Source organism: Nannobrachium achirus (assembly GCF_963921795.1).
Source record: "Nannobrachium achirus genome assembly, chromosome: 4".
Classification (NCBI taxonomy): Eukaryota; Metazoa; Chordata; class Actinopteri; order Myctophiformes; family Myctophidae; genus Nannobrachium; species Nannobrachium achirus.
The window spans coordinates 2,983,929-3,011,686 of NC_137813.1; the positions used below are offsets into that span (position 1 = coordinate 2,983,929).

Sequence of the window (27,758 nt, forward strand, 5' to 3'; positions counted from 1 at the left end):
GTAGAGTTCTTACTGTTGAAATAGTATAGTACTTGTATGTATGTGTTTTAGGTGTCTTCTCTTGATGTAAGATTGTTGTTGTTGTTGGTATATGTTTTGTTTTGTGTTTCATGTGGGGACTACGGATTGAATTTAGCAGTCCGGTATATTTACATTGCTTCATGTAATGTCCATTAATATACACTGTCCCATCCAAATAAATAAAGAAAGAAACGCTAATAATCTGGTGTGTGTATTTTATTTTATTTATTTTTCCTTTACATAACAAGCCGGGACACGACATCCAAAGCACGCGCCGCTCAAAAAAAACTGAAATAACCCAAAAAAGATTTCTGTGAACACACTGGTTCACTCCTCCACACACCACAGCATAGACCATCTTCACACCGTGGTGGCCATCTTGGATCACATGACCACATGGGGTGGCAAACGCAGCCAATCAGAGGCTTCCGCGGGCGGGCGGGTCTGTCTTGCCTACCTTACCCAACAACAGCTTCTGATTGGCCCCCATGTGGTCACGTGATCCAAGATGGCCGCGGTGTGTGAATAAGGTCAATTATTGGGTCTTAAACGGGACTTGTTTTTGTCTAGACGACAAAACAAAAACAAACATAAAGACAACAACAAACGGTTTCTTCAAACACGCCGTCTTTTTTAGCTCTGTCGCACACAAAGTGTCTCTTTGGGTTCACCACCCCCCCACTTCCCCCTCCCCCCCCCCCCCCCCCCCCCAAAGAAAAAAACAAACTAAGAGGTCCCAGGACTTCCTTTTTGGGCCCGAAGAAGTTCCTTGATTCCTGGCAACGGCCTCAAGAGAGTTCCGTCCTCTCGCCGTCCTACGGTTACGTCCCTCCATCTCCGTCACCACCTAAAGTGTCCATTTGTGTCCAAAAAAAAAAAAAAGAAAAAAAAAATAGTCCTGGTTTGGGGCTCCCTTGTCAGAACCTCCAGGACATCTCTTCAAAGCGGTGTCCACCGCCTCCTCACGAGTTCCCAGTCCGTTTCTCCACCTCACAAACAAAAAAACACCTTCCCTCCAGGTCCCATCCCGTCCCGTCTCCAACACCATGGGGAGGGTGGTGAGGAGGTGGGGGGTTAGGGGTGTGGACAGGGCTGGGTGGGGTTTAGGGCGTAGTAAGGGTGTGGTCAGGGTGGGGGTTCAGGGTGGAGTTCAGGGTGTGGTTCAGGGCTGGGTGGAGCCATGACTCTCAGGGTCGGTTCCAGACGGTCAGGTCAAGGTGTGGTTTAGGGTGTGGTTTAGGGTGTGGTTTAGCCCCTAAACATAGACTTTAGGGCGTGGTTTAGGGTGTGGTTTAGCCCCTAAACCTAGACTTTAGGGCGTGGTTTAGGGTGTGGTTTAGCCCCTAAACCTAGACTTTAGGGCGTGGTTTAGGGTGTGGTTTAGCCCCTAAACCTAGACTTTAGGGCATGGTTTAGGGTGTGGTTTAGCCCCTAAACCTAGACTTTAGGGCGTGGTTTAGGGTGTGGTTTAGCCCCTAAACCTAGACTTTAGGGCGTGGTTTAGGGTGTGGTTTAGCCCCTAAACCTAGACTTTAGGGCATGGTTTAGGGTGTGGTTTAGCCCCTAAACCTAGACTTTAGGGCGTGGTTTAGGGTGTGGTTTAGCCCCTAAACCTAGACTTTAGGGCGTGGTTTAGGGTGTGGTTTAGCCCCTAAACCTAGACTTTAGGGCGTGGTTTAGGGTGTGGTTTAGCCCCTAAACCTAGACTTTAGGGCATTGTTTAGGGTGTGGTTAGGGGCTAGACTTTAGGGCATGGTTTAGGGTGTGGTTTAGGGTGGGGTACAGGGTGTGGTTTAGGGTGTGGTTCAGGGCGGGGTCATGGCTGGGTGGAGCCCTGGCTGTCCGGGTCGGTTCCAGACGGACAGGGCTGGGTGGGGTTTAGGGCAGGGTTTAGGGTGGGGTTCAGGGTGTGGTTTAGGGTGTGGTTTAGGGCGGGGTCAGGGTGGGGTCATGGCTGGGTGTGGTTTAGGGTGGGGTTTAGGGCGGGGTCAGGGTGGGGTCATGGCTGGGTGGAGCCCTGGCTGTCCGGGTCGGTTCCAGAAGGTCAGGGCTGGGTGGGGTTTAGGGTGGGGTTTAGGGTGGGGTATAGGATGTGGTTTAGGGTGGGGTCAGGGTTGGGTGGAGCCCTGGCTGTCCGGGTCGGTTCCAGAGGTGCTGGAGTCGGAGTCGGAGTGCTCGTCGTCGTCGTCGTCGTCTCCGGTGCCTCCGCCGCCCCCTGCTGGCGGCAGCTTGTCCAGTATCCTGCGGTGGGTGGAGCCCAGGCGGGCCAGCAGGCCCTGGTAGTCCAACCTGCCGCGCTTCTCCCCAAACGGGTCCTGGAGGGGGGGTTCAGGAGGGGGGGTTCAGGAGGGGGGGTTCAGGGGACATGGCAACGTTAGCTCATCTTTTAAGTCGACGCTACTTTTTGTTCCTTTTTTTTTTGTTATTAAAATGTCTTAAGTCCTTTAACCCATTTAGGCCAAGAATTATTGAATGCTTTAACCGGTGAAAAATAGCAGATATACAAGCTCCATCACATTTTTGAAAAAGTCGTGAAAATGTGTGCAAATCTTTGAATCTATGTATTTTCAAAGCGAACGTTTATAAGTCAAATTTTGCTTCTGGGTTCCCTGGAACTAAATATTTTGAGTCCTTCACATGAAAAGGTTTGAGAACCACTGACATAGCAGTCTCTCAAGAACAGCCTAACTGAAGTGAAAAGGACCTTTTCAAAAGACACTTATAGAATCGGGTCAAAATTCGCATTTTCACCATTTTTTTCAAAAATAGCAGATCTACAAGCTTGCAGCGCGGCACTCGGTGCCGCGCTGCGAGCTTGTATATCTGCTATTTTTCAATAGTTAAAGCATAAAATAATGATACACAATAATGTGTACCCGTTCTGAATGGGTTGAATTGTCACGTCACTGTCAACTGGGGACACTGTCCCTCACTTTTGGGACACCGTCTAATTTTTTTTTCCCAACCGTGATGGGCAAGCTATTTGGAAAATGTAATAAGCTACATTACTAGTTAAAGGGGGCGTGACACGGCCAAAACAGCTAATTATGGCTATCAAATTAGCCAATTTTTTTAATGATGTCATGTACCCCCATGTTAAATGACCCAATCAAATTATTGTATTGTAGTTACTGTACTGAAAGTAGCCAATCGCTGGAGCCAGTTTTCACGCCAACATGCCCATGCCCTAACTGACCGTGTCAGTTAGTAGTGAATCCACCTGGGCATGTCGGCCCCGCCTCCTTTTCAGACTGTTTGAAGGAACACCACGTGACCTACTGTATCATAATGTTAAATTTCGTCCGGTGTCGCCACTCCTTTAAGGCTCTTTTCCACCGGCAGCGATATCGATGACGATAACGATTTAAAAAAGTGGGTTTTCAATTGAAGTGGATCGGCAGCATCCACCCAACACCGATAAAGACAACGATAGCCGACAACTACATCGTTAGGATCAACAACGATGTGGTTAAGATCACTTGTGATATGGAACTGGGTCTCTGACAAACAGCTCGAGGTGCGCTCTGAGCGAGCGGCTGTTAATTGGCGCCTCTTCACATTGATGTCCGATAACTTTATCGGACATCAATGTGAAGGCATAATTATCGCTGTGATATTTTATGGCTATCGTCATCGTTATCGCTGCCGGTGGAAAAGGGCCTTTACTCTGATTAAATATAGTTAAACTACACTACAAGCTATCCACAGAGAAACGTAGCAAATTTCCGTTACGCTACTTAGAAATGTAGTTAAAGGTCAACTCCGTCCTAAATCACTTCTAAGCTTATTTTCCTTATATTGATCCAAAAAGACTGTCCATGGGGTCTATTAGGCACAAATGCCCCTGTTGTCCAGTTTCCCCAGCAGAACCCAGGAGCTCTCATAGCATAGAGTGGAGCCTATAAGAATATCGCTTTTACACTATTTGTTGTGGTCAAGAGTTTTTATTTTTCATGAATGTGGTACTAGTTGTCATTACAAACACATCCATGTCATCGTTGTCCCACACAAGCCATCACACTCTGCTAAACAGATGTTATGCTTTTATGTGTTTTGCCAAGTCCTGGAAAAGAAGCCCTATGATTGGCTAGTACAGTCACTTGATTGGCAGTTCACCCCAAAACATTATTTATGAGATTGTGGTGGCTTGTGTGGGACAACCAAGACATGGATGTGTTCGTAATGACAACCAGTAACACATTCATGAAAAATAAAATCACTTTTGACCGTAACAAATAGTGTAAAAGTGATAGGCTTATAGGCTCCACTTCTATGCTATGAGAGCTGCTGGGTTCTGCTGGGGAAACTGGACAACAGGAGCATTTGTGCCTAATAGACCCCATGGACAGTCTTTTTGGATCAATGTAAGTAGGAAAATGAGCCTAGAAGTGATTTAGGGTGGAGTTGTCCTTTAAAGCATTTTTTTTTCTGGTTATTTTCCTCCTGTATAGAAAGTCGATGGGAGCCCACCTTGATTTGGCCGCTGTGGCGACCCCAAAGGTCGCCGACTCGGGCGCCCTAGCTAAATCATTAGAGCATGCCCTGGGCTACATCTGTGCAAAATTTAGCGCTTTAACACTAATTAGCACGAAATGCCCAAGCCCCCGACTAATTCACAGAGAAATGTAGCAAATTTCCGTTACGCTACTTAGAAATGTAGTTAAGCTATGAAGCTAAGCAACTTGTAGCTAGCTACTGCCCATCACTGGATACAGTTTATGTCATGAGGAAAAGTTTCCATTATAGTTCAGACTGAAAATGAACTGCCGTTTAATTCTTACTGTTAAAACCCAGTATACCTATTCTGAGGCAGCATTCACCAGGAATAGACGATCTACAAGCTCACAACACGTCACAGTGGGGGGGAGGCGTTGTGAGCTTGTAGATCGGCTATTTTTTGGTGAAGAAACAGGGGTGTACTGTAGGCTGAAAAAGATGGCACCAAGTACAGCTTAACTTAGGTCTGTTTTCCATTCTTTACTGCTGATTCTTGAACGACACCTCACCGTTACCCGTTATTAGAACGTTTTTATTTAGTATTTTCATAAAAAAATTATTCTCAGTCGATTATATAAAAATTAGGCCTGGGATGCGATTAAAACTTTTAATCTAATTAATTACAGGCTCTGTGATTAATTAATCGCAATTAATCGCATTTTAATCGATATTTGACCTGAGAAGCTTTTTTTTCTCTCCAAGTAAAACACATTTTGTTGTACGAGTGAATCAACAAGTGAGTTTTTTAAATATAAATTTCACATCCACTGGGCCAAGCAAAGGACTCTGATTGGCTACTTCTCCCTTTGCGTTTGTTGTCTCTTCTTGGTTGGTGCATCGCTATGATCGGTATGCCCGAAACGGAAGATTCTGTGGTGCAAAAACTAAGTGCGATTAAAATGCGTTAATTTTTTTACTCGTGTTAATTTTCTGTAATTAATTAATCGCAATTAATCAGTTAAAGTACCGGGCCTTAATAGAAATCTATAAGAAACAGTGCTTTCTGTGACAAATTAAGACAGACCTGCATGCTCTGGCCCTGCAGATAGATCCTCTCCTTGCAGACTCCCTCGTAGAAGTCATAATACTCCAGGAAGGACTTCTCCATCACGCTCCTGAAAACAACATCATCATCATCATCATCATCATCATGTGTCAGAGAATGGAGAGACAGTCTAGTGCTGATGTTCATGGTTCCAGGTTCATTGGGTTTAACACTTTGAGCGCCTAAGGCCCGCCATGGAGTGCCAAGTCCTTGTTAACTCATTCAATGCCCAAACCTGAGAATCCTGAGAAAAAGCTGTTGGTCCAGGCCACCGCGCCCGAGAAACCAGATCATTTAATTTGATTTCATTTATATAAAACAATCAGAAGACAGTGCTTAGCTGTCACTCCAATGCATTGCTTCCGTGTTTACGCAGCAGAAATGCTCGCATGGATTATCACGAGCTCTGTTGTTTTATTACGAGCTGACCATGGCATGCTTGCAGATCTTGCACGATCCGTGAACCGTCGTACACGATGGACATGCGCAACGCGCCCACGTTAAAAGATAAGGAAATCGCGGTCAGGCAACCCCGATAAACGCCACGTTTTGATGGCAATAGATCACTCTATTCTGATTGAGAAATTAAAAGCTATTGGGTCTTGCCAGCGCAGCAGTGAGCTGGATGCAATCTTAGCTGGTGGTCCTTTTAGTTGACCTTGTACCAGTGAACTGTACTGTCATGAAACTGTACCTTTTCCTATGCAAACGTCTAAAGGGGAGCGCACACTGGACGCGGGCGGCTGCGCAGCGTCGCATTGCGGTATCGACGCACGGTAACCCCAACTGGATGCGGCGCGCTGCCACACCCCGGTGGGGAGAACCATGGGAGAACATGTTCACCGAGCGGCAACGCTGGAAAAATAGAACAGCGGCGTATCGGCGCGGCAGGCGAGGCGGCAGACCCGCGTCTGACGCCACCGGTGTGGGTTAGTTCATTGAAAATAATGGGGCCGGTTTTTCCTCTTAATAAGTACTTCAATCAATCTGTCAGTAAATGAGTTATCTTACCACAGGGCTTCAGGACAGGCCACCTTGCCGTCCAGCATGTCACACACTGCCACCCTCATGGTCTCATGACGGATGCACTCGTTGTAGTTCTTACTGTCCCCCGGGTGGCGCTCCTGAGTCAGTCAGTCACACACACACACACACACACACACACACACACACAGAATATTGGTTCTGGTGGTTCCGCACCGAGCCGCCTGATGATGTGAAGTTTATTTTCCCTTGAACCGATCAGAAACCAGTCAATGGCATTGATCGCAGGCTGCTGCCTGAACTAAAGGTTTACTAAATCATTGGTTTATTAAATATATTTTTAGTTCAGATATTTATTATTTCCGCTGTGCTCCCATTTGATGGGAAAGCATCGCGCTGGAGAAATCACATCCATATCCATGTGTTTGTGTTCCTCTGTCATTCATTCATTCATCCATTGTGATAATGATAATGAATTTTATTTGTATAGTACTTTTCAAAACAAAGTTATAAAGTGCTTCACAGAAACAAGGTTAAAGGTGATACACCATGCATTTAAAAGTATTTATGTGATATTGTTTATGTCCCAAAAACGTTTTTCAAAAGGTTTGAGGCTAAATTACCACTCCTGAATAGAGAGCCTCTCTCATTTTGAATGGCTCTCAGAGCATTTTCAGCTGCAGGCGGGATATGTTATTTTTGCTAAGGCCGGAGTAGAGGGAGTTACAGCAATCATGTCGGGATGAGAGCGTTGCAGGACTTTTTTCTAGATCGGCGGTTGACAGGAATTACTTGATATTTGCGATGTTCCTCAACTGAAAGTAACAGGATTGGACGACGGTTGTAACATGTTTGTTGAACGAGAGGCCGATTGATCGGTGAGTGATCGCGAATGGTCGATAATGCCTCTATCGCAGTGATGTCAAACTCAAATACACGGGGGGCCAATTTTTTTTAAAATGGTTCAAGTCGAGGGCCGGACTGGTTCAATGTCTATTTAGAACGTATTGAGAGGATTGCTCATATTGAACCTGGACCTAACACAGCCTATATTATTGGACTAACATTAATCATTAAATTAATTAAAACATAAAATCATAAAATCAGTTGCAATATTTTCTTATGGCTCTGTCAGTAAGTTCAAGTGAAAACGTTTTTCAACAGGCAAACAGCAAAAAGTTATTTTCTTTCAGAAATCAAATATGTCCCTTAACTCAGCGGGTGCCCACGAGGTGTCTACACGCCAATCTCTTTGATGTCGCTGGAGGCCCACGACACGTTGACGTGTTTACTGTATTTACAGTATTAACTTTAAATCTCACCTTTAGGTTGGGGCTGCGCCTGGATGTAGCCCATTAGCCGCTAGTCGCTTCGAGTCGACGCTGAGAGCATCGCGCGGCCGTTTTTCTCCGTATACTCCAATGCATTTCCTCATCTTTAACGCCCTTTATCTCTGATGTTTGTTTTATGGCTAAAACTGTGGCGGGGTGCCGCAAAATGTCCAAATTTTGATCGGCAATGAACAGCTATGATCAACACTGGTCCATACAGAAAGTTACACAACAACATCCTGTCTGCGCTCATGTGACCAAGTGACGTCATGACGCATGGATTGACGCAGCAGGGCCGGATTCGCCACAATGGTGGTGGGCCTGGGCAGCGAGAGGGGATAAATGGGGCAATCCAGGAGCACACGATGTGTTAATAAATGCAAAAATTAAACTGCATGCATTAAAAACTGAAAATATATTATTAAATATGAGTTTGCTGCTCTATGATCCTCACCAATCACTGCTTTCATAAAGTAAAATGAGAAAGTAAATCAAATCCACACAGAAGACACACAGCCCTTTACATCCGTGAACATGTAGGCTTCTCTGCCCCCCACCTGGCTGTAGGCCTACTGTAGGCTTCTCTGCCCCCCACCTGGCTGTAGGCCTACTGTAGGCTACTCTGCCCCCCACCTGGCTGTAGGCCTACTGTAGGCTACTCTGCCCCCCACCTGGCTGTAGGCCTACTGTAGGCTACTCTGCCCCCCACCTGGCTGTAGGCCTACTGTAGGCTACTCTGCCCCCCACCTGGCTGTAGGCCTACTGTAGGCTACTCTGCCCCCCACCTGGCTGTAGGCCTACTGTAGGCTACTCTGCCCCCCACCTGGCTTGAAAACCCCTGTTTTTGGGGAGAGGGGGAGCTGAAAGTTGACCACAGGCGATTCGCTTCCTTGCGCTCGCTGGCCCTCGATATGCATCAATGCACTCGCAGTGCATTGTGGGACTTGTAGTATTATGGTGGTGCGTGCAATATACCAGAGGAACAGATCTAATGGTAATTAAATATCATCCCGCGGGCCAAAGATAATTCATTCACGGGCCTTGAGTTTGACATATGTGCTCTATCGGCTTTGATCGGTATGGGCTTTGCCGATCTACGAGCTAGATCATCTATTTTCACAATATGTATCTGTGGGACTGAATGTAACCTCAGCTTCAACTCCTACAAGTTGAATTGGATACTAAAGGACCTCAGCCTGCAATCTCCCAATGTTTATACTTAAAGGAGAGTTTCTGGGTAAAATAGACCCCCATACCTTTTTAAATGTCTTCTCCCAAGCTTGCGAGATGGTCCAGACACCCCATAGTCCAAAAGAAGCATTATAATCCACTTTTGATTGCAGCTTCTACTCGACCATGGCTCCATAATGGACCGCGTCTATTCAATGTCTAATCCGGTTATTTTTATCGCTTCAAAGTAAATTTTCAGTCTTGTCTCTTGCGGGACAAGACTGAGAGTAGAGCAGCAGCAGCAGAACCTGTGGAAAGCTGTTGTCCCGCGAGAGACGGCGGGAGTTCAAACTGAACGAGACTCGAAAAGAGTAGCTTTTTCACAACAACAATGGCTGCGCCCTGGAGAAGAAAATGCTTCGATGAACTATATACAGTACGGGGAACAGATACGGAGCGAAAAAATTGACTTTGAAGCGATAAAAATAACCGGATTAGACATTGAATATGTGAAAAAGGTGTTCACTTCCGGCAGAAAGCGTGAAAATTTGCACCTAGGGGTATTTTTGTGCGCTGAATTCAAAAATTGACGGTCCCAAGCACTTTTCTCAAATTCACTTTTCTCTCATTCACTTACCATAGGGTTAGGGTTAGGAAAAAAAGACCCCCCAAAAATCTTCTTTAAGTAGCATGTGAGGGGTCTATCTAGGGGGTTTTCATGATTCTGAATCCATTCCAAGCATTTGTTTTGCACAAAAAACATTCCTTGGGGAAGAAATGGACCCCACAAACAATGGATTAGTGATGAGTCATCACTTTTCAAAGTTTTCTTGTGTCCATTTCTAGGAAAGGAATGTTTTCCGTGCAAAACAAATGCTTGCAATGGATTCAGAATCCCGAAAAACACATAGTTTGACCCCTCACATGCTACTTGGATAAGATTTTTTGGGGGGTCTTTTTTCCCTAGTATGGTAAGTGAATGAGAGCCACCAGATCCCATGGGAAAAGTGCTTGGGACCGTCAATTTTTGAATTCAGCGCACAAAAATACCCCTAAGTGCAAATTTTCACGCTTTCTGCCGGAAGTGAACACATTTGCCTCTTTTTGTTACATATTTCTCCCACTAAGACGCGGTCCATTATGGAGCCATGGTCGAGTAGAAGCTGCAATCAAAAATGGATTATAATGCTTTTGGACTATGGGGTGTCTGGACCATCTCGCAAGCTTGGGAGAAGACATTTAAAAAGGTATGGGGGTCTATTTTACTAACCTCGCCTACCAGGCTTTCTCCCAGGAGAGAGCCTGGTGTTCGTTCACAACAGACCGTTTGGTTTCCGCCTAAAGCGCGGAAACCACTAGAAGAAGCGGCGTCGCTTTGATTTGGTTCCCCCCGTTTGTTTCGCCAATCCCTTTTAAAATGCTGGAGTAGCCTACGTAGTCTTGCCAGTCGCTACGAGTTGGATTAAAAGATGCACATACCAAACAAATTTTTCGAAAGCAAAACTACGCCTCATCAAGGTGTTTATTAGGTCGGCCCTAAAAGTATATCCTTGGGTGCAGGGGAATATTTTGGGTTAACCCTCTAAGGCCCGCATTAAGAAATACTTGAAATAAAAAATTGAAAAAAATCAGATGGTGTTGTAGGAGTCCTATTAAGAGGAAAATGTAATGTTTTTTTCAAAAAAATGTTTTTGTAAGATTTTATAGCCATAAATCAAAAATCATAAATCATGCTCTAATTTACATATGGGGGATATTTTTCACAATAATAACATATGTACATGTTCTAGACATTCTAATGATCACCAAAAAAAATAGTACAGGCATTTTACTTATGTTTTTGTGAGGTATAGCTTCCATGAAAAAGTGAGATGTTGTTCGTCAAAACTCTGGAATTTCAGCGGGTGTGGCGGGTGTGAATGTCAGCCCCTGTGGGGGGTATTTATATGCAAATATTGTGGCCAATGGCATTGTAATACTAAACAATAGAATCCAATGGTGGTGTTTAGGTGGTAGGGGGAGCTAAAATAAAATGATTTAAACCTTTTTTTGGATAAAATACAAACGTTGTAATATTACAACCGTGGGCCTTAGAGGGTTAAAACTGAATCCGGTTGATGGTTCCGGCTAAAGTGTAGTCCGTCTAAGACTACAACATGACGTAAAGTGGTTTCCGCTCCCGACCGGATCAAACCCCGTAAAGTGAACTGATCCCAGACTACTATTTTACCCAGAAACTCTCCTTTAATATACAATGTCAATGTTTTGTAAGAAGAATCATTAAATATATAAATGTTGCTACAGTAACAATATAAATAGAAGCATTTATGGATTTGATTCCAGTTGATCGGTATCTTCCCCCAAAAAACACAATCGGAGCATCTCTAAGATTAGGGGCCGCAGGTGTGACATTTGAGAAGAGGGGACCAAGTTGTGAGTGGAGGGAGAGGGTTGAGCTGGAGGGACAGAACAGAAGATAAGGGTTCTCTGTGTGTGTGTGTGTGTGTGTGTGTGTGTGTGTGTGTGTGTGTGTGTGTGTGTGTGTGTGTGTGTGTGTGCGTGCGTGCACCTACCTGTTCGAACCCAGGTTCATTGTGATAAGGGTTCTGTGTGTGTGTGTGTGTGTGTGTGTGTGTGTGTGTGTGTGTGTGCGTGTGCGTGCACCTACCTGTTCAAACCCAGGTTCATTGTGATAAGGGTTCTCAGTCATCAGAGACTGAATGGAGATGAGAACTGAAGAGATGCTCTGAGCTGGACTCCATGCTGGACCCGTCCATGTTCTGCATCCGCACACACATGCACACACGCACACGCACACACACACACACACACACACACACGTACGTCAGTATTATCATATGTACGTTTAATGTTAGGAGCAGTCTACAACAGGGGTTTTCAAAGTGGGTGACGGGGCACCCTGGGGTGCCGTGTCAGCAGTCCAGGGGTGCCGCGAGATCATTTGATAATATTTAGAATTTATTTGGACACTTAACAAATATATTTAGTATCATTTTAAACTTGAAATACATTATTTTCAGTCAGTTCTAATCAAAATGTCTATTATCTCAATGTTTTCCTTGCAACATAATCGCTAAAATATGCTATAAATATAAGGTGCTGGGAGTGAAAATTATGAATATGGTGTAGGGGTGCCTCGGATGAAAGATACATTTCTAGTGCTTTACAATGGTCCATTCACTCTAGTCTCTCGTAGCCAGACAACTATTCCACAATCTCTGAATGCTATATAGCGTCTGGAACTACAGAACGGGGAGTAATGGAAGCTGGCATTTCCGTTCAAGAAAATATATCGAAATGTAAACAACATGCTTAGATGATTTGTATTCATATTAGGATAAATGTGCGCGATGTGAGACGGAAACGGAAGTGGGGAGGAGGCTTCAATTCATTCTTGACAAAGCTGACACCGACCGCCTCATTGGAGGCAACGTGGGGTTCAGTGTTCAGTGTTGCTCAAGGACTCTTCCACACACGTGGACATGCAGGAGGGGATCTGAACCGCCAACCCACGGCAGGCATTGACACTAAGGCTTGCCCACCTGCCCCCGGGAGGTAAATAAAACTTTCGGGCAGGTTAAGTTTGCTTTCAGGTTGCCCGACCGGGCAAGTGCTCATTTGAGAGGGGACGCAACCATCTATAAACACAACACCAGATATCTATCTAAACACCGGAGCGTGGCCAGAGTGCTCTGTCTTCTGGTCTGTGGAATGTAAAATAAGAGCACTGTTTACCTGTAATGTGGTATTTTTACTGTTGCTACACTTAAAAATATAAAATAAGTGTGAAACCATAGACATATTCAATCATAGCTATGTAGGTATTTGGATTTGGAGGTATTGAGGTATGACATTTTACCGCACAGCCCCAGAAAGTAAAGAAATAAGTGTTAAATTGAGCGGTAATTAAAATCGTACCTATCATTTTATAATGGACTATTTACTTTTCGGGCAAGTGGACATGACCTTTGGGCAAGTAGAACATGACCTGTACTTGCCAGACGGGCAAGTGCCTTTGAGGCCTTAGTGTCAACCTGTGACGGGTCATTGGAGCTTAGCTCCAAAATATAAAGGAAGCGTTCAGTTTGTGATCATAAAAGCATGACATTTGGTACACTTGTAGCCAAGGGTATTCCAAAAGGAATTGGATATTTATGGAGGCATCATGAATTTTCAACTTGGCAGGATGTAATTAGCTGTAAATTAGGTTCATTTAACTGACCACGTTTAAAAGATTATTTGGTTTTAAAATATAAATCCTCCCTGTCACACTTCTCTGCCAGTGTGCCAATGTTGGCACCGTGCCTAAGGTTGCCCAGCCCTGCTTTAGAGAAAGAGGTGGTTGTCTTGTGTCTTGTCCTCTGCCTCTCCATCCCTCCATCCCTCCATCCCTCCATCTCTCTCCCTCCCTCCCTCAATCCATCCATCCATCTCTCTCTCCCTCCCTCCATCTCTCTCTCTCTCTCTCTCCCTCAATCCATCCATCCCTCCCTCCCTCAATCCATCCATCTCTCTCCCTCCCTCCATCCTTCCATCTCTCTCTCTCTCTCCCTCTCTCTCTCTCTCCCCTCTCATACACCATTTGTTCAGGGTTTTTCTTTAACCATGTCACCCCTCGTAGCCTGCCTGGTATCATGATTATGACCATCTCTCACATATTGTATGTGTGAGTACAGACAGAATGGTTGCCTACTATGACAAATAATCCTAAAGAAACTCACTAAAGTGCATGCCAACCTCTCCTCTACTCTGAGCCATGAGAGACTGGCATGCAATCTCTCAGTACTTTGCCTCACAGCCAATGGACAGTGCAGTGCGAGCCTTGCAGCTTCATTCTAAGCTATTTGAAGTTTAGACGGATGTTTCTGGTCCATATTGTAGTAATGGAGGTGAGATAGTACTAGTGCCTGTGTCACTAGCACTCTAGATCAGGGGTTCCCAAACCTTTTTGTCTCAGGACACCCCATAAATATGTTTTTAATCAGAGGCACCCCAACATTATACTTTTCACTCCCAGCACCTTATATTTATAGCATATCGTCGTTGTCGGGTGGAAACCTTGTATGTCCAAAACCGTTCCTTTTGTATTTATCATCTATAAGATGTACTAAACTAGTGAAAACAGCAGATCTACAAGCACACAATAGATCGGCTGTTTTCACTAGTTTTGTGCGACGGCTTGTATGATGACGCAGGGCAAAAGACGTACACATTTGAAACTTGGAGATACGAGGTTTCTGCCCAACAGTGACGATATTTTAGTGATTATGTTGCGAGGAAAACGTTGAGATAACAGCCATTTTGGTTAGAACTGACTGAAAATAACTTTGTACTTCAAGTTTAAAATTATACTAAATATTTAGTATCCAAATAAATTCCAAATTTATCAAATGAACCCGCGGCACCCCTGGACTGCCGTCACGGCACCCCAGGGTGCCCCGTCACCCACTTTGAAAACCCCTGCTCTAGAAGCTGGGGTCAAAACGAGGAACACCATTTAATGCATGCTATTCCTCTACCCATTTTTTGATAATATTTTCGACGTAAACTACTGTCCATCTAGTCTGACACCAAGCGACAGCTCCTCGTGAACCTGTTCAATATGTGAGTCTTTGAGTGACAGGCACAGCTGATTATCCTCCCTAGTGACAAGTCTAGAAGTGAACACAATACTTTTGGTTTTTGCTACATTCAAAACAAATCCAATTGCAGTTCAGATTGAATCTCTCTCTCTCTTATGCCAAGGCAGACCTCTCTCTCCCTCCCTCCATCTCTCTCTCTCTCATGCTGAGGCAGACCTCTCCCTCCCTCCATCTCTCTCTCTCTCATGCCAAGGCAGACCTCTCCCTCCCTCCCTCCCTCCCTCTCTCTCTCATGCTGAGGCAGACCTCTCCCTCCATCCCTCTCTCTCTCATGCCAAGGCAGACCTCTCTCTCCCTCCCTCCATCTCTCTCTCTCTCATGCCAAGGCAGACCTCTCCCTCCCTCCCTCCCTCCATCTCTCTCTCTCTCATGCCAAGGCAGACCTCTCCCTCCCTCCCTCCCTCCCTCCCTCTCTCTCTCATGCTGAGGCAGACCTCTCCCTCCCTCCCTCCCTCCCTCCCTCCCTCTCTCTCTCATGCTGAGGCAGACCTCTCTCTCCCTCCCTCCATCCCTCTCTCTCTCATGCCAAGGCAGACCTCTCCCTCCCTCCCTCCATCTCTCTCTCTCTCATGCCAAGGCAGACCTCTCCCTCCCTCCCTCCATCTCTCTCTCTCTCATGCCAAGGCAGACCTCTCTCTCCCTCCCTCCATCTCTCTCTCTCTCATGCCAAGGCAGACCTCTCCCTCCCTCCCTCCATCTCTCTCTCTCTCTCATGCCAAGGCAGACCTCTCCCTCCCTCCCTCTCTCTCTCATGCTGAGGCAGACCTCTCCCTCCCTCCCTCTCTCTCTCATGCTGAGGCAGACCTCTCTCTCCCTCCCTCCATCCCTCTCTCTCTCATGCCAAGGCAGACCTCTCCCTCCCTCCCTCCATCTCTCTCTCTCTCATGCCAAGGCAGACCTCTCTCTCCCTCCCTCCATCTCTCTCTCTCTCATGCCAAGGCAGACCTCTCCCTCCCTCCCTCCATCCCTCTCTCTCTCATGCCAAGGCAGACCTCTCCCTCCCTCCCTCCCTCCATCCCTCTCTCTCTCATGCTGAGGCAGACCTCTCTCTCCCTCCCTCCCTCCCTGGATTGGCGCCACCTTAGCCTCGGGATCCAGGAATTTCATTCAAGAAAGAAAAGCCTGTTGGCTCAGCCAATCACAAGCCGCGACACTGCCACGAAACTTTGACGCTTTCTCTAGAGACCGTTGTCGAACAAAACATGGATTTAGTCGACAAAACCGACACTGCACGAACGTAGGGATGAGAAGATTGCAATATTATTGTTTATCGTGATAAAAAAACACTCACGATAATCGTATTGTGGAGATTTTATTTATCGTGATATCGTCCTCCGTCATGCACTGGGATCAATTCATCTTTTATTTGCAGAGCTGCATATCCGGTACCATTTATTTTAAACCCTCTATAATTGGTAAAAGGTAGATATAATATACTGTACCTACTTGATAAGTCTTTTTTTCCACTCTCTATCAAATGTCTTTGCCAAAAAATAGCCGATCTACAAGATCACAACCCGTCGCAAAACACAATGCGTTGTGAGCTTGTAGATCTGCTATTTTTTGGGGGCAAAATGTTCCGCCCCAGGATAATGGATTTTGATTATCGCGATAATATCATAAATCGCAATTTCTTTCGTCACAATAATTGTGATATTAAATGTGTTGTTCCATTCTATCCCTTGTCCAGCGCCCACTCACCCCAGACCTTAGGCCCACTAAACCCAGACCTTAGGCCCACTAAACCCCAGACCTTAGGCCCACTAAACCCAGACCTTAGGCCCACTAAACCCAGACCTTAGGCCCACTAAACCCAGACCTTAGGCCCACTAAACCCAGACCTTAGGCCCACTCACCCCAGACCTTAGGCCCACTAAACCCAGACCTTAGGCCCACTCACCCCAGACCTTAGGCCCACTAAACCCCAGACCTTAGGCCCACTAAACCCAGACCTTAGGCCCACTAAACCCAGACCTTAGGCCCACTAAACCCAGACCTTAGGCCCACTAAACCCAGACCTTAGGCCCACTAAACCCAGACCTTAGGCCCACTAAACCCAGACCTTAGGCCCACTCACCCCAGACCTTAGGCCCACTAAACCCCAGACCTTAGGCCCACTAAACCCAGACCTTAGGCCCACTAAACCCAGACCTTAGGCCCACTAAACCCAGACCTTAGGCCCACTAAACCCCAGTCCTTAGGCCCACTAAACCCCAGTCCTTAGGCCCACTAAACCCCAGACCTTAGGCCCACTAAACCCCAGACCTTAGGCCCACTAAACCCCAGACCTTAGGCCCACTAAACCCCAGACCTTAGGCCCACTAAACCCCAGACCTTAGGCCCACTAAACCCCAGACCTTAGGCCCACTCACCCCAGACCTTAGGCTCACTAAACCCCAGACCTTAGGCCCACTAAGACCTTAGGCCCACTAAACCCCAGACCTTAGGCCCACTAAACCCCAGACCTTAGGCCCACTAAACCCCAGACCTTAGGCCCACTCACCCCAGGATGCTGAGGCAGACCTTGCCGTTGCGGTAGAAGTTGGGGTTGAAGCGGACCGTGTTGTGTCCCGTGGTGATCAGCTTGACGCGGGGCGGGTGGATGGGGTAGTCGGGGGGGCAGCGGAACAGGAAGAGGAAGAAGCCGCCCTCGTACGGCGTGTCGAACGGCCCCGTGATCAGAGCATGGATCTGACAGGAGAGAAGAACAACGTGATCAGAGCATGGATCTGACAGGAGAGAAGAGCAACGTGATCAGAGCATGGATCTGACAGGAGAGAATAACAACGTGATCAGAGCATGGATCTGACAGGACAAAACAACAACGTGATCAGAGCATGGATCTGACAGGAGAGAAAACAACAACGTGATCAGAGCATGGATCTGACAGGAGAGAAAACAACAACGTGATCAGAGCATGGATCTGACAGGAGAGAAAACAACAACGTGATCAGAGTATGGATCTGACAGGAGAGAAGAACAACGTGATCAGAGCATGGATCTGACAGGACAAAACAACAACGTGATCAGAGCATGGATCTGACAGGAGAGAACAACAACGTGATCAGAGCATGGATCTGACAGGAGAGAAGAACAACGTGATCAGAGCATGGATCTGACAGGAGAGAACAACAACGTGATCAGAGCATGGATCTGACAGGAGAGAAGAACAACGTGATCAGAGCATGGATCTGACAGGAGAGAACAACAACGTGATCAGAGCATGGATCTGACAGGAGAGAAGAACAACGTGATCAGAGCATGGATCTGACAGGAGAGAACAACAACGTGATCAGAGCATGGATCTGACAGGAGAGAAGAACAACGTGATCAGAGCATGGATCTGACAGGACAAAACAACAACGTGATCAGAGTATGGATCTGACAGGAGAGAAGAACAACGTGATCAGAGCATGGATCTGACAGGACAAAACAACAACGTGATCAGAGCATGGATCTGACAGGAGAGAACAACAACGTGATCAGAGCATGGATCTGACAGGAGAGAAGAACAACGTGATCAGAGCATGGATCTGACAGGAGAGAACAACAACGTGATCAGAGCATGGATCTGACAGGAGAGAAGAACAACGTGATCAGAGCATGGATCTGACAGGACAAAACAACAACGTGATCAGAGCATGGATCTGACAGGAGAGAACAACAACGTGATCAGAGCATGGATCTGACAGGAGAAAACAACAACGTGATCAGAGCATGGATCTGACAGGACAAAACAACAACGTGATCAGAGCATGGATCTGACAGGACAAAACAACAACGTGATCAGAGCATGGATCTGACAGGAGAGAAAACAACAACGGGATCAGAGCATGGATCTGGAGAGAAAATAAATCAAATAAACAAGGGGAGACAAGTGGCCAAGACCTGAGGGCAAGTAGAACATGACTTGTACTTGCCCGATGGGCAAGTGTCAACCCCTGAGCTAGAAACAAAATTCCAAAACTATTTGATAGCTTACAACTTTCATAGAAAATGTTCAGAAAACTTAAAATATTTAAAAATCTTTTAACAAAACCTGTACTGTACTACACAGAAATGTGTTCTCATCCATAATTGGTTAAGACCTGGAAGGTTTTAACTACTTTAACCATTATTTTATACTTTAGCTATTGAAAAATAGCAGATATACAAGCTCACATCGGACCATTAGCTTGTAGATCCGCACACTTTTGAAAAATCAAATGAACATTTGTGCAATTCTTTGAATACATCATTTTCAAAGCAAACGTTTATAACTCAAATCTCTGCTTCTTTGGAGGTCCTTGACATGAAAAAGTTTGAAAACCACTGATTTAGAAGATATTTATAAACTCAGCACAAAAAGAAAGGAAACATATTAATAATAAATTATATCTCCCCTTTAATAATACCAAATGGTATTGTGTTTTATATCATCTTTATTGTTGATTTGTCACCTTTACAACGAGGTACAGCTTGTAGGCATCAGGCATTCGAGGCATGAGCTACACAGCCAAACGTGTGGGTAGCGCCCCTCCAAAAATGGTCAAAATGGCCTGGCAGGCCTGCAATACTGTTCTTTTGGTGTTCACCTTTGTTACTTGGAGCATTGAATGATTGCACTCTCCCACAGTAATACAACACATATTGGCCATTTTTACACTTTGTTAATGTTAAGCTCTGTGTCATGGAAGTAGCCTGCTTCCAGACCATAGACCCCGCCCACTCTCAGAGTGGACTGTTTCTCTGGTCTGGAGCTGAGTACATGAATCGGCAGTTATTAGCCAAAATGTTCGGCTGATCCAATGAGCGCAGGCGGTGGGGGTGGGTCTAACAAATATCCAATCCGCGCCGCAGCCCGTTTTTTCAAGTGACGTCATCATCAGAGCGTCATCGTTAGAAGACGAGGTGCTCACGTGGGTGCTCACGAGGAGACCTGTTTTTTAAAAAAAAATCAAAGCATCTCCCACCCCCCTCCCTTCCAGAAATCGCCCACAATAGGGCACAGTTTCAGACTACTGCGTGAGCTGAGTCTGAGATCAGGCTATCATGGAAGCCCAAAAAGAGAGTAAATGCCAGCAGACAGTTCTGGTCAGCGCTACCCACACGTTTGTCTGTGTAGCTCATGCCTCGAATGCCCGATGCTTACAAGCTGTACCTCGTTGTATAGGTGACAAATCAACGATAAAAATGATATAAAACACAATACAATTTGGTATTATTAAAGGGGAGATATAATTTAAGTTTAGAATCGGGTCAAAATATTCAAAGACTTGCATACATTTTCACACATTTTCAAAAATATCAGATCTACAAGCTCCTTGTATATCCTGTTGTCTCTCCCATGGCACCAACATCAATACAGCATGGATGGAATTGTGGACAAAATCTTATCCAACGACAACAAAATATTCTACGTTTTGGGTCTGAGAGGCAACACACACCGGACGCGGAGGCATACGGCCCCATTATTTTGTGAGCGTCTGCTGCCGCCGCACCTGCCGCGCCGATACGACGCTGCCGCACGGTGAACAAGTTCTCCCCAACCGGGGAAATGGATGCGCCGTGCAGCATACAGTTGGTGTTACCACGCAGCACTTCACGCACGTCAATACTGCGACGCTCAGCTGCGCAGCCACCCCGCGGTGTGTGTTCCTCTTAAAGGAGTGATACAGACCAAAATAGGACCCCCCCCCCCCCCCCCCCCCCTGAATGAGTCCACAGACCTTCTTACCTGGTTAGGTTGATAGGCCTCATTTCTGCCCCTGTTCTGAGATCTGTAGATTAGTCCACACTGCTAAAACAGGCTTATCGTCACTATCCAATAGCACCAGTTTCGGCCGCTTCAAAAAGATTTTTTTTTTTAATGAAATGAGGCATATCAACCTAACCAGGTAAGAAGGTCTGTGGAAACATTCTCATTCAGGGGGGGTCCTATGTTGGTCTGTATCACTCCTTTAAATGTCTGTATAAATAATGGACCTTGATATGAAAAAGGTTTATAACTACTGCACTGAGACAAATTGTGTGGGAAGGAATTAATCAGCCTAACGATAAACTGGTGAGAAATGAGATTACTTTTTTTTTTTTTTTTTTTTTAAGAAAATAGCAGATGTACAAGCTCACAACGAGCCACAACTGCACAATGTGAGTTTGTAGATCTGTGTTCTCACTGTGTTTGGATGGAGCCTGCATCACAGAGAAGGTAGGAGAGGTCAGGAGGTCAACTCTTACCGTTTCGCCGTCAAGCCTTCATCAGCGTTGTATGACGGTTACAACACTGATGAAGGCTTGACGCCGAAACACTTACGTTGTTCTGTTTACTCTGTGGCGTGACATGCCTACTTATAGACTTAAATAAGAGTGCCTTAAATCAGTGGTTCTCAACCTGTGGGTCAGAGGGGTTCCAAATTTATTTTTTGGGGGTCCCCAGAAGTTTAGATAAATGTTAACATTGTTTTCTCACTCAACAGTAAACAAACCAACCTGAGATGTACCTGCACATTTCTAAAGTGACAATTTAATAGGGATGGACATCGGAATCGGCAAATATCAAAAATCGGCAGGTAATATGATATCGGGGCGGCATAGCTCAGGGGTAGAGAAACTGGTATTAGAGCACGAAGGGTATAAATCCCGAAGGGTTCCCAGTTCGAATCCGGGCTCCCGCTGAGTTAATGTCGAAGGGTCCTTGGGCAAGACTCTGAACCCCTAATTGCTCCCGGTGAGCTGGTTGGTGCCTTGCATGGCTTCCTCTGCCACCGGTGTATGAATGGGTGAATGTAATGCACAATCTATGTAAAGCGCTTTGGATTAAAAGCGCTATATAAATGCACCATTTACCATTTACCATTTATCAAACCGGCCGAATCGGTGACCGGCAGGTCACTGACATAAATACCGGTTGTATGCCAATTGTGTCTATGGCACTGCACAGCATGATGCTCTGGTCCTGTGACTAAAGTAAACATTAGCAAGTAGCAGCCAGCCTACTTAGTGGCAGCCTACAGAATACAGATGGTGCTGAATACCTTTGCAATGTAAGGATATATTCCATAATCCTGTGTCAATGTCGTCTCCAAAAAGAAGAGGCAAAAAGCATGCGTCACCTGCTTTCCTCCTGCCTAGTCCAGACGGTCATATTAGACTGGATATTGTCTGTGATGTTGGATATTGTTATTATTGTACTATTGTGATTGATTTGGCATTAGTGTTCTTCTAGCTTATTGTCTCCACCAGCCGAAGGCTGAGGGAGAGTATGTTTTCCCCTCCGTCCGTCCGTCCGTCCGTCCGTGCGTGCGTCCGTCCGTGCGTGCGTCCGTCCGTGCGTGCGTCCGTGCGTCCTCGCAGTTTGTGAGCAGCTAATCTCAGTCACCGTTGGCCCGATCGCTGCCAAACTGAGCACACACACTCCCTGGATGCCAATCTAGAACCTCTGCCCCACATTTTTCAAATCAGCCTCATGGTGGCGCTATACCAGGCCGATTTGTGTGGCCTGGTTGTTACCAGCTAATCTCCGGCGCCGTTGGCCCGATCGCTGCCAAACTGAGCACACACACTCCCTGGATGCTAATTCAGAACCTCTGCCCCACATTTTTTAAATCAGCCTCATGGTGGCGCTATAACAGGCCGATTTGTGTGGCCTGGTGGAGACCTGTGCTCGGAAGAGCACTGCTTCTAGTTGGTACTCAAATTGAAGTATGTCTTGTAGGCCTACTTGGCCTGAAAAAAAAGGGTATTGGAGCAACCCTATTTTCTAGTTCTTACCTAAAGAAATCGGTATCGGAAAAATCGGTTTTGGCAGGTCAGACCTTCATAAAACCGGTGGATCGGTATCGGCCAAGAATTTTGCAATCGGTCCATCTCTACAATTTAAGGACTTTAAAGACCTTTTTAGTGCCTCTGGTCAAACATTGGTCAAATTGTCAAATATTAGAGGCAGACATTGTGAAAATAGCAGATCTACATGCTCACGAGGCCACCGGCTTCGACTGCTCTCTTCGCATTCAATCCGACTTTTTCACCATTTCTCAGACGTTTGAATGCAGAGAATATGCACTGGGTATCCACGGAGGAGTATCCACGGTATCCTGTTCACCGTGCACTTTGAAGTACGCATGCGCCGATATCAGTCGCCTGGAATATTATTCCCCTCAGGGGAATCGAACCCAAACCGTGGGATTGTTGCATCCGTGCTCTACTGACTGAGCTAATGAACGGATGAAGTGACTCCTTTTTTGTGCATTTATCTATGACGTGGATAGTGGGGTAGATGTTGATAGTGAGGGACTGAATATTTACTATTCTGTCCATAACGGCACATAACTCGGTAACGCGGCTGAGTGGGATTGGGCGCCGTTCCCACCGCTCGTCGCTAGCGCTCGCCTCGGTGGCGACTCACGGGGGTCATCGGCGCCCAATACCGCGCCGCTCCGTCGGGGTCTGTGGCGTGGGGCGTTACACCGGGGAACAGAGCATACTTGGCATCTTGGCATCTGGTTCGAGGCTGGGAATCACCTCAGGTTTTATTTTTGCGCTCCTCTGAGGTTGACCACTAGATGTCGACATTTTACTACTAATATCTCTGCATTGGCATACTGGATATCCAAGTATCCTGGATACTTTCTGCATTGAAGAGTCTGAAAGCACGTGAATATTTCGCATTAAGTGCGTTGATATCATTAGAAGCAGGTGACGAGGCGTTGTGAGCATTGTGCTATTTTCACAATGGAATAGATGGAGTCAAACTAAATATAATGCCAACTCCTACAGTTCCATGTGCAGGGTGGGGGTCACCAGTTGAAATATGATTATTTTGGGGGTCACCAGTTGAATTATGATTATTTTGGGGGTCGCGGCCTGAAAAGGTTGAGAACCACTGCCTTAAAGGAGTAGTTCACCCCCAAAATGACTTTTTTTTCTATTGATTAGTTACGCCATGGAGACTAGAGTTCAATAATATTTTTTGGTTCCATTCCTACATTCCTAAGACAAAAATTTGATTCGAGTAAATTTACCCCCATTGATTCCGGATGGTGACCCGTTTCCAAACGGGTCACCATCCGGAATGAATGGGGGTAAATTTATTGTTATCACATTTTTGTCTTAGGAATGCGACAAAAAACTAAAAATATTATTGAACTCTACTCTCCATGGCATGAGTAATCAATAGAAAAAAAGTCATTTTGGGGGTGAACTACTCCTTTAAATGACCGTGTGCCGTGAGTGCTGGTATTCTCTTTTAGAGATGCTCTCCTAAAAGTTACTTTCCCGACCGTGCACCCGGTAGAAATGCTCAGAGAGACGGAGATGAATTGGAGTCGCGCTTGCTTCCTGGATGTGAAGACAACTCTTACCTTGGTCATGTCCTGAGGGTCAGGAACCACGAACATCCCAGGAGGAGGTTCTTTATAGATGGACATGATGTCTCTACAGAGAGAGAGAGAGAGAGAGAGAGAGAGAGACAACATGATGTAAAATAAAGAACAGAAAAAGTGGGAGAGAAGAGAACATGTTTTCTTCAGAATATGTATGACACTGGGGGGGCAGTTGCTCAGGGGTAGAGAAACCGTCATTAGAACTCGGGAGTTCGATCCCGGGCTCCCCCAGAGTTAAGCTGGTTGCACAGTGCTACGTTTTTTTTCGTTGCGAAACCCACTGGTCCGAAAATAAATACTAAACGGGCGGCAGTGTGCAAACGTGATTGACACAACGTGAGGTTGGTTTCTTACTTTCTCTATTTACCTGCTCCGAAATTCGCTCCTATATTCGGCCAGAAAAAAACACAGCAGTGTGCAACAACCTTAAGTGTGGAAGAGTTCTTGAGCAAGACCCTGAAGCCCTAGTTGCTCCCGGTGAGCAGGTTGGCTCAAATGTTTTATTTGCCACCAAATGGACCCGTAATTGTATACACTCTCAGAGTTACAGAGCTGTTATGGTCATTCAGGGCTCTCTCTTTATGTGTTTCTGGTAATATTATAGAGGGTATGCGTGTGACATCATCATCATACCCGGAAGTTATGTGGGAACGCCTACTGAGTGGCAAAAAACTACTTTCAGGCCTTGACAGCCCAAACATCCACACAGAAAAGTCCTACCTGATTGCATTAAACGACGTTAAACAACATTCAACTCACTTTGCCACTCGATTTGCCATTCACTTTATGCACACGCATACCCTCTATTGTCTGGTCGTTTTGTATGTCCGTGGCAAACTGGACCATTTGATCTTGATTATGTCTGCAGTGCAGCCGTTTCTCAAATAAACACTGTCAGTACAATCTAAAGTGTTTCATTAGATATCGTATTGTTTGTTTCCACAATTAATGTTTTCAGACCCACAGTGGGTGCCGTGATACCAGTCCAGGGGTGCCTCAGAATAATTTGAATTCAGTTTAACCATTTAAACCATCTAAGCTATAGTAAGACAGACCTGAGTTGCAGTGCACTTGAGTGCTTTATCCATCGACCCCAACTCTCTTCACCAAAAATAGCCGATCTACAAGCTCACAACTTCCTATAGTACCCTAACTAGGGGGCATGTACTTACTTACTTAGCCTCTGACAACATTAATGGGAGGAATGTAAGTTCAAAACGTTCACAACTCCGTATTAAAAAGTAATTAATTGTACAAATAGTTTAAACCAGTGGTTCTCAAAGTGGATTCCAGGGACTCAAATGGGACCAAATGGACCCAATGGACCTATTTGTACCCTGCCAGAGTTAAGAGTTGAGACCTTGAAATCTTAAGTTTGAGATACAGTGATTAGTTTAACCCATGCTGGAGGTGACAACACACTGCAGCATTTCCAGTAAACTGTCTCTTTAATGGAGGGACTTCCTTGTGAGTGATTTTCTTAACTTTCGTTTTCAGTGATTTTCCTGGCCTCGATGACACACACACACACACACACACACACACACACACACACACACGTTTATAAAAAGCATAACTTTCATAAAGTCATGTATTTTTTTTAAATTGATTGACTGATTGAAGAATGTATTGTCAGTTTGCATAGGAAAAAGTACAGTTTCATGAGAGTACAGTTCACTGGTACAAGGTCAACTAAAAAGAGATCCTATAGTAAAAGACAGGACAAAATGCACTGATTGTGCTGTCAAACAATGAAACTAGGCCTATGGAATCTATGGACAGGATGTGGGGGTCCCTGCTTCATCTCTCTCAACTAAGGGGTCCCTGCTTCATCTCTCTCTCAACTAAGGGGTCCCTGCTTCATCTCTCTCTCAACTAAGGGGTCCCTGCTTCATCTCTCTCTCAACTAAGGGGTCCTTGGCCTGAAAACCTTGAAGACCCCCTGATGTATTAGTTTACCTCTTGATCCTGAGGATGCACTGCTGGGAAGCCTTCTCGTTGTCCCAGTCGGTGCTGAGCGTGGGGTCCCAGGAGGTGGCGTGGATCTGGGACAGCAGACCCCCGGCCCCTCCGACCCCTGCGGCGGGGACCCCCGGCGGGGCCCCGGGGAGAGGCGAGGCGGCCCCGGCGGCGGCCGAGGCGGTAGCGGCGTGGTGGTGGTGGTGATGGTGGTGGTGGGGGTGGCTGGGGTGGTGGTGGAGGGTCGGAGCCACGGCCATCACCGGCGGCGGTGGAGGAGGAACCGGCGGGGAGGCAGAAGAACCGGGGCCCGGGGCTGGCGTGCCGCCCGCGGCCGGGGAGGAGGACACCATGGCCGGGGCGGAGAGGCCGAGCAGGAGGCCACCGCTGCCGGGCAGCAGCAGCCCCGCCACCGGGGCGCCGCTGCTCTGGAGGCCGGCTCCGGGCGCCCCTCCGCCGGGCAGCAGCCCCACCGGGGCCCCGCTGACCTGCAGGCCGGCTCCGGGCGCCCCTCCGCCGGCCACGCCGTTGCTGGTGGTTGTGCTACCGCTGGAGGAGGACTCTTCTCCCCCGAAGCTGCTGTTGTTGTTGTCCGCCATTTGTAATGATTTATTGGAGGGCTTTTTAATGAGATTACAGTGGTTATAGTGTAAATATAAGGTGAGGTGTTTGTTTAGCTGCAGAAAGGCTGTGGTTCTGGAGGGTGGAGGTGGTGGTTGTTATTTAGCGGCTCAGAGCAGCTCCTCGCAGCCGGGCAGGACGCGTCGCAGAGCGGGCAGCTCCTCCTCCAGACACCGCTGAAACATGACGGTTCTGCTGCCGCCGCTGCTGCTAAAAACACTGAAGTACAAACTGACAAAACCGTTCAGTTAACGCGTTTTAACGTCCCTACAGAGTGCTGTTTGTACCGGTCTAAACGGCTGCTGTGGTGATGAGACGGCTGGCGGACGGTTTGGTGATATTAGAGAGATGTTTTAAACACAATGTTGTTGTTTGGGGAGCTTGTTGGGTTGTTGGCTTGTTTCACAGCACAGACGACATTCCTTCCCCTGAAAGCCAAGGATGCGCTATGTGACGTCACGGCTATGAGTCCTACCCGAAGCCGGAAGCGCTCCCAAGCGTGGATTAAACATTATTATTTTTTAGATTAAAGTGCAATACACTTTTTTTAGGACAATGAGCACAATGACCCCAAAGTACAAGTACTTAAATGTTTTAGTTTGAGTGAAAATATCGTATTATAAAAAAATAAAACATTAAAAACTCACAACACTAACAGCACAGGCTATATTTATACACACTACCATAGAGGTGGATAATGATACACGCACAATTTAGTTCCTGTTTCGTGACATCACCTAGGCATCCTTGGTATATTCGCCCTAGTTGTTGTTCCCGGAAACAAGTTGAGCTCCAACATGATTTGTTGTCATGAGGAACTGCTTTTGCCTAGGAAAAAAAAGAAGTTCCTCACAAATTCAACTATATAACAATAAAACATAAAATGCAGATTATTGATGATCAAAATCACAGAACTTTTTAGGCCACAGTGAGAGCAATCTTCGGACATTTGAGGCTAATGATTGATGATTGATTGATTGATTGATTGATTGATTGATTGATTGATTGATTGATTGATTGATTGATTGATTGATTTAATATCTAATATTTAATTATCAGTTTGCATGGGAAACAGTTCAGATACAAGGTCTACTATATAGAAAGAAAG

At 46.1% G+C, this 27,758-nt stretch overlaps 1 protein-coding gene across 1 annotated transcript; it reads right to left on the reverse strand.

Annotated features, from left to right (window-relative positions):
• Window positions 1–757: 757 nt before the first annotated feature.
• Window positions 758–27,059, reverse strand: ube2z (ubiquitin-conjugating enzyme E2Z). The gene is made up of 7 exons (XM_080723653.1): window positions 26,030–27,059; window positions 24,050–24,122; window positions 17,215–17,402; window positions 11,717–11,828; window positions 6,575–6,687; window positions 5,543–5,633; window positions 758–2,336 (listed from the first exon to the last, which is right to left on the reverse strand). Exons 1-7 carry the CDS (start codon window positions 26,626–26,628, stop codon window positions 2,130–2,132), a joined length of 1,383 nt encoding a protein of 460 aa, XP_080579779.1. The 5' UTR covers window positions 26,629–27,059; the 3' UTR covers window positions 758–2,129.
• Window positions 27,060–27,758: the final 699 nt, after the last annotated feature.

Coding starts and splice junctions, on each gene's coding strand:
- ube2z (XM_080723653.1), bottom strand. CDS start 26,628: ATGGCGGACAACAACAACAGCAGCTTCGGGGGAGAAGAGTCCTCCTCC. Junction 24,123..26,029: donor TGCATCCTCAGGATCAAGAG/GTAAACTAATAC, acceptor CTCTCTCTGTAG/AGACATCATGTCCATCTATA. Junction 11,829..17,214: donor GTCTGCCTCAGCATCCTGGG/GTGAGTGGGCCT, acceptor GTGCGGATGCAG/AACATGGACGGGTCCAGCAT.